Genomic DNA, 7,917 nt, shown 5'->3' on the forward strand with positions numbered 1-7,917 from the left:
TTTTTTTTTTGTCATAGTACCCCCAAGAATTTAAAACTACTTTCACCGATGTTGGTATGTAATCTATGACATAAAGAAGTGAAAAAAATGACATATTTTGATMGGAATCCTAATTTCCATTAATTGTGCTGTCTATTTACACTATGAAAAGGACTTTGTGGCAAGCTAAAAGAAATTAAATTGTATTTATTAAAGGGATGCAAAAAGGCTGTTTTTATAAAGCAATTTCTACATAATTTAGCAATTAAAAACAAATCACTTAAATGTGTCAGAATTTATTAAAAGAAGATAGATATCATTTATTACTTTTGTAAGGGTGAATTGTATTTATGTTTTAACAATTTGAGGTGTGATTGTTGATTTTGTGTACATCAAATGTATAAACAATAATGTTTTATGGTTTTGTTCTGTAATCTAGCRATGCCCTCTGACTGACCAGCATTTGTTTTTAGTTATTTTGCTTTATTAAATTTTTTTATTACCATTTTATMTCAAATTTAATTAAATTATTTAATGATTTTTGGATGTGGTATAAAGATGGTCAATGAAAAATTRTACATGATGCAAGCCTGTGKTTATGTGTACAATATATGAGCATCACCAATACATGTAAAAGTGGATGAGGTTTTAAGAACAAAAAAGATGCAAGATGCTTGTTAAGCATGCATACAAAACAAAACACTTGCATAGCTTTTAGTGACAGCCAGCAGAGGGCAGCCTACCGCTAACATAAAGAAACTGCTGTGCTCAAAGCAATGGACAGTCAAAATATTTTATATATTTACAGTTTCAGTGTAGTAGCTAAAATAAAGTGAATGATTTGGCTTTTAATAAAGCAGCTTCTGGTTTTTTGATCATTTTTCATGTGGGTGTGACTTGTCTTGGTATCCATGGTGAGGTGAAGCTTTGATCAGTGAATACCGACTGGATGCATTGCTCATTCTATCTGTTTCTAACACTGAGACACTATTGAGATGATCGTATATAAATGAAACTAAAACACAAAGTACATGTAATATTTGTTGATCTGCTCTGGGTCTCAACTTTATGACAGAAAAAATTAAACAAAACCCAAATGTGCTAGTGAACTGTCATAAATTCACCCGGGAAGAATTTGAATACAATTTTTAAACAGTTGACATGCAATTATTACTTAATCTTTCTTAAAATCTTTGAATCATTAACTACAACAAGGCAAACAATGCAGAAACAGAATGCATGTCATTAGCACAAAAATGTGTGATAAAGGATTATTAAAATAGGAAATCAATGTTGACACACTATAATGCGTGGGAATGGCTACATGATGGAGCTTATTACAGCTCAAGTATACAAGAGCTCAACTATYGACAAAATGCTTGTTGAATATCTCACCATACCACTCCACATGTTAGATACCAACTAACATGGAGTTAGATACCAACTCATATTAAGTACAAGTGAGACTTCTGACAAAACAACTGACRTCCACAGACACAAAGGAAACCTCTGGTTGTTGGAAAAACAACTGTAAAGGATGRAGACTTTCTGAATCCACCCTGCAGTGTTGGCAATTTYCCTCCATTGCTCATCATGTGGGTTTAACAGTCACCTAAACAACATTATTTTCAGAATTACAGCTGATTCTGTCATGTTTGGCATCTCAAACTGGCCATCTTACAGTCATTAAGAAGAAGACGCTATCAAGACACTTGTTGAATAATAGACTTACTATTATAACCAGAATTGCTGCAGTGGAGATGGAAAAGACTAAGTAGTCCAAGGTGAGTCAGTTAATCAAAGATAGACGGTGGCATGTGGTTTGATAGATCAGATGTTGGAGCAACCAGACAATTTATGTCCTAAAAGGAGTCAGTGAGTTTTTAAGTGTATAAGTTGTCCCAAAGAGGTTTCTCTAGCAAACAAAAGAAAAATATTTCTTGATCAAGTCTTTATGAGGAAAAATATGCACTTGTTAGATGAACTTTTGTTCACCGTAATGGTTTACGAATTTTGAAGATGATGTCCCAGTTAGCCTTAAACACATGGTGGGAAGGTGGGATACAGCTCTGGAACTGGAGCTCCCTCAACTGGAAGGAATGGGTAATACATTTAGGAAGACAAAAGGTAAACGGGGGATTAATTTATTACAACTGAGGTACTAATGAGTTGATACAAATGGTCCTTTAAGTTGTTAAAAATCAGTGTCATTAGTAAAAATATATATCCCTGCATTTGTCAGCTGAATCAGCTCTCAGAAGACCATTCTGTTAAAACTGATTCTGCATTACTCTCAATGAGGGGGTAATAACAACCAAAGCTGGACTGTGTGTTGTGATGCCATGTTCCTTCACCACTACTGATGGATTTACACCAAAAAATATTGTCTTGTTCAAATGTGAATCATGGAAATAGAGGTGTGGCAACTCTGACATATAATATTTCACAAATCATAAGGTTCCATCAGCTCAAGTCTTAACAATCCTTGGTTAAAATCATACTGATTAAGACTGTTGGTTCCAGTGAATGTTGCATGAATTAGGATTCTAAAGACTACTGCATTAGTAAATTGTTTTAATTATACTTTTAACTAATGTAAAGATCTGTCTTAATTTATCTGTCTGCCAGAAGGAGCCACTCCTCATGATAAAATGTCTCAATGGTATAACTGAGTAATAAAAGTCACATCCTGTATTGCTATATTTTGGCATTTCAAGACTGAACTTCCCGCTGAATCCATTTCTGCATTTTAAATGTTCATGTTGCACTGAAGGAACAGGAGAGTAACCGCGAAAGAATCAAACCATGTTTACCGTCTTCTGGATGACGTTGCTCTTCTTTTTGTGGGGTTCCACCAAAAACACAGGTATGAGGAGCATGTTCTTGTTTTTATTATGTAGTGCTTAAAGCAGTTTTTATGTGACAATGTTTTACTATGATATTAAATCAATTTGTTTTGCTGATGAATGTAATCATGAAATGTTTGTTTATTCCTGTCAAGTTTTTAAAAACTTATAATCCTGACACTGTTACACAGTTTGTTTGTTACTGCACTAATAAAAATTATTAGTTAGATGGAAATAGCCTCAGTTTGCAAAGCAGATGTCACAATTATCACAAAAACAAATATATAACTATCTTTTCCTTCACATTAACAGTTGAATCAGCCCTTGGAAAACCGGACTGTAACAGTGAATACTGCATTACTCTCAATGACGGAGAAATAACAGCCGAAGCTGGACTGTGTGTTGTGATACCATGTTTCTTCACCACTGCTTATGAATTTACACCAAAAAATATTGTCTGGTTTAAATGTGAGCCATTGAAAAGGAGATGTGGTGATTCTGATATAGTATTTCACATAAATCGTAACAAGGTTCCATCAGAATTTCTAGGACGGGTTTTACTGTTGGATCCTGATGTGAGTCAGGGGAACTGCAGCATCATGATCAATGACCTCAGCACATCTGATTCTGGATCATATCAGCTCAGAGTTAATGGTTTTTACTATGGAACGGCAGATGGAGTAACGTTCCCTTCAAGAACAATTCTCTCTGTTAAAGGTAGGAAACTCAACCTCAACAGCAACTTCAGTTTGTTGATTTATTGATGTGCATACATTTATTTTATGTTTCAAATTTTTTTTAAACCTTCCTGTTATGTTCGTTTCTGAGGTAGCCTATAGCAATAATTTTCGTGGGTCAATTTGACCTGGGCAGTGTTTTATCATGCAATAGTGTCAGGAACCAAAAAATTCCTCCAAAACATTTTTTTATCTGATTATTAACTCTAATACTAACCATCTCAATCAAAATTTGTGCAATTATGTTTTTTATTTCTCAGAAATTAAGGATTAATGACGACAACTTACTTAATTACTCATTTGGACATAAAAAATGGGATTTACATTTTTTATGTCCACTGAAAAAAACCTAGACACAAAAAAACAATAATTTCCTTGAAAGTGATCTTTGGTAAATTTTTTTATATTACATTAAATTTTTTTTTTTCAAAGGGTGATCTTTATAATTGAATTTGAGACACACATACTGTTCCGGGTCAAATTGACCAGCCAATTAAAATCAAGATAAATGAGTCATGCAGAGAGTATTTATGTTTTCCTCCACTTCTACTGAGTGTCCACTCAGTGTGGGTGGAGTTTACCCACGGGAACAGAATAGGTTCCCGTCAAAAGTTGTATGAACACCTGCTTTCTCGCAGTTCATTGTGAAGTAAAGATAGTAGGGAGAAAGTGGGTTTGTGTGTGTCTGCGTGTGTGTGTGTGGTGTGTTGTGTTGTGTTTGTGTGTGTGTGGTGAAATAAGGTTCATAGCTGTAAGGAAACAAACAGAATTGGACATTTTTAATCTTTTTTTGCCCTTTAACTTGACTGCCGGGTCAAATTGACCCGAACAGTATCGATGTAACAAATAGACCCAGGGGGGGCTGCAAATGTGTAAAATGAATAAATTTTCAATTTATATGTAGAGATCACCTATTAAGACAAATAGAAAAAGTTTCATGCAATAAAAATACTTGCAACTATTTTTTAAATATTTTTAAACTTTGAAACGGCTCAATTTGACCCGCAACATAACAGGAGGGTTAAGTCTCTGTATCTAAAAATTCACAAGAAACTGCCGTCGTTGACCTCTACTAGCAGACCATAGAAACTGCATTAATATTGAGTTAAACATGCTCAATACGTTATTGCTATAAAATATATTTCTTCCATCTAAATTTAAATACGTGATTATATTGCCTATTGATTTTATTTACCAACCATGTCTTCATCAGCTCTAAACCAGAGGCCCTCACTGAAGATTTCTCCACTGACTGAGGGACAGCAGGCCACTCTGACCTGCACTGCTCCTGGTCTCTGCTCTGGGTCTCCTCCTAACATCACCTGGATGTGGAGAGGAAAAACAGAGGACTATCACATCACTGGAAGCACGCCTGCTTTAAAAACCGACAATCTGACTGCTGTCACACAGAGACACAGCTCAACTCTGACCTTTAAACCTTCAGCTAAGCACCACAACACCAATGTAACCTGTAAGGTCAGCTTCACAAGTGGCATAACCATAGAGGAGACTCTTTCTCTGAACATAAGCTGTAAGTATGTTCTTTATCTTAGTGAGATCCAATGTTTTTTTTTCCAATTCTATAAATATGAAGTGTAAAATATTTATACCACAGCTATAAGATATGTTACCAACACATGTGCTTTCAGTGTTGGCAAAAATCCTGAAAGGTTCTGGGTGTGTGCAACATTCAGAGGTCTTAACCTGTGTATGTATCAGTGAGGGGTTTCCTTCACCCACCATCACATGGCCTCTACTAAAGGACCACACTGAGTACTCTGTCGTCCACATAGTGTCAAACCACACTGTCAACAGCACCCTGTCTCTTAGAAACCCTGGCAACATCAGTGTTGAATGTTTTAGCAGCAATGAAAATTGGGAAGTCAAAAAAGACCTAATGGTGCATCGAGAGCTGTCAGAAGAAGGTACAACTTCCTTTGAACGTGTATCTGGCATATTTCTTTCCTCTTTTTCCTCCATGTTCATTTAGATCAGAAACAGTGTGCTTTATGTATAATTTTGTAATGTTTGGGCAGATTCAGATATCAAAACAAAACTTTACATTTTAAATTATGTTTGAGTTAATCTCATGTCAACTTTTTAAGCTTCCTTAACTCAGATGTATATAAACCTTTCATTCAAATTCTGCTCCACAGAAAGCCCAATTCACATGTATTTCTGTCATTTTACAGCTGATCATGAGAAACATTGTGTTTCTTTAATTGGAGTTCTTCCCTGGGCCATTGGTGGTGTTTCACTCTGTGTGCATGTTTTCTGCATAATCTACATTTGGCACCTTTGGTAAGTTACATGATGTTTATTTCATGCTTTTCAGGCCAAATTACAGTATATGGGCTATACAGTTGAAATAACGTGTTTCTTTTCTTCAAAGGAACACAAGAAAAAAAACAAAACTCACTGAAGATCAAACTTATGTGTCTCTGCAAAAACGTGATACATCAGCAGAGTATGATGTTATTGTCCAACGACCAGGCTAACATGTCTCCAAAGATCGCTCTCACTTGGATCTTACATAAAGAAAATTATATATATTTTTTTAATCAATTTTAGAATTTTACATGCAATAGAAGAGTGAATTTATGTTTTCTAGAAAATAAAACAATATTTGATCCATAATTTCTAAATACAAAGAAATAGTAACTGTCTCTGGATAAGAATAAGATATATCATATACTATAACAAGAATGATGAATTGCAAAGGTTTGTTTTTTCTGGAGTGCAGTTCTTCATTAAATAAAGATGAATGAGAGAGATCTGTGGTTGGTCAGTTAATTTGCCTTCACCCACCATCACATGGCGATCTGCTCTGCTTTGAAGACAGAGTCGAGTTGCACACATACACGTCTTCTTTCTTGCAGAAAGAAAAAAAAAACACATTCACTTCCTCTAATATGACTTCCTTAACCTTCCTTAAAACCCTTTTAGTACTACATACCCTTTTAGTACTCCTTTTAGTAGGAAGGAACAAACATTTTAGATAGAGTGCTTACATTCAAGTGAGACAGCCGTTAGCCATAGGTGTGAAGACTTTCAATAAGCATACAGTATAAAATTCCTCTACAGTTTGCTAATTTATTTGCAGTTACTTTGCCCTTTTCCTCTCTTAGGTTGGGCAATTGAAATCAAATATATATTTTTTATATTTTATTTTCACAAAATATCTTTTTTATTTAATCATTTGTTGTCATGCCCAAACTTTTTGAGACCAAGAGCTACTTTTTCTCTCACCAGCCGAGCTCTACCACATGACACAAAGATTGTAAATGAAACTCTATTGACTTCTTTTATATAAGTTATAATATAATACGGGTCCTTCGAAGGCCACGAATATGGACGACCAGAAGAGAGAAGCTGTAGCCTTCGGCTAACTGCCTAGCCTGTTGCTTAGCAACCGTGACAACGTGAAGGACAGAGTGCCGAAGGAAAAAAAACGGACTCAAAGTTTGTTTTTTTTACTCTTTATTTCTGTATTATTCTTCAACTTTTATAATAAAGGCTGTTCCATAGTAAAAAAGAAATATGTTTGTCTAATTCTAAAATGTTTAAACATGTATAGCAAGGAATGTAAGCAAATTATTCATTTTCAAATACTCTCCAGATCTCAGGAAGTAAGACATATTACAGTTAAGTAAAACTGTTACGTTTGAAGGCTTTACTTTAATCAGTCAAATCCATCTGCTCAGGAATAAATTAAATACTTTAGTGAACCAAACATTTTTACAKCTATTACCTGGCTTAATGTTTGTGTTTCACCTCCACTCATTGACACTCTTACCTTTTTCTCTCTCTCTCACTCTCTATTTTGTTTTTGAAAACCTGATTTTATAACTTAGCAGCATAGTAACTGCCACAGTCGCTGYTGTATTCAGCTGCAGTGTCTTTCTGCATGGAGTTTGCATGTTCTCCCTGTGCGTGGGTTTTCTCCGGGTACTCCGGTTTCCTCCCACAGCTCAAAAACATGACTGTCAGTTTACCTGGCCTCTCCAAATTGCCCCTAGGTGTGAGTGTGTGTGTGCATGGTTGTGTGTCTCTGTGTTGACCTGCGACAGACTGGCGACCTGTCCAGGGTGACCCCGCCTCTCGCCCGGAGCGTTAGCTGGAGATRGGCACCAGCAACCCTCCCGACCCCACTAAGGGACAAGGGTGTAAAGAAAATGGGTGGACGGATGGATGGATGGATGGACATCTCTTGCTGAGATGGGCTGTACTGCAATTACAACGGTTCGCCACCAGTGGGCCCATAGAGCACAGTGAGCAGCACTCCTGACTCAGCGAGCCAACGGCAATTTAGCACAGTAACGGCTGGTCAGAGGAGGCGCTCGCTGTCGCTCTTG

General features: G+C 36.1%; 1 protein-coding gene across 1 annotated transcript; it reads left to right on the forward strand.

Annotated features, from left to right (window-relative positions):
* The first annotated feature begins 2,731 nt into the window (after window positions 1-2,731).
* On the forward strand, window positions 2,732-6,327 carry LOC103477895 (sialic acid-binding Ig-like lectin 14). Its single transcript, XM_008431231.1, has 6 exons — window positions 2,732-2,845; window positions 3,138-3,542; window positions 4,776-5,093; window positions 5,212-5,487; window positions 5,755-5,863; window positions 5,955-6,327. Exons 1-6 carry the CDS (start codon window positions 2,785-2,787, stop codon window positions 6,058-6,060), a joined length of 1,275 nt encoding a protein of 424 aa, XP_008429453.1. The 5' UTR covers window positions 2,732-2,784; the 3' UTR covers window positions 6,061-6,327.
* Window positions 6,328-7,917: the final 1,590 nt, after the last annotated feature.

The sequence above is a fragment of the Poecilia reticulata genome, linkage group LG16 (assembly GCF_000633615.1).
Source record: "Poecilia reticulata strain Guanapo linkage group LG16, Guppy_female_1.0+MT, whole genome shotgun sequence".
Taxonomy (NCBI): Eukaryota; Metazoa; Chordata; class Actinopteri; order Cyprinodontiformes; family Poeciliidae; genus Poecilia; species Poecilia reticulata.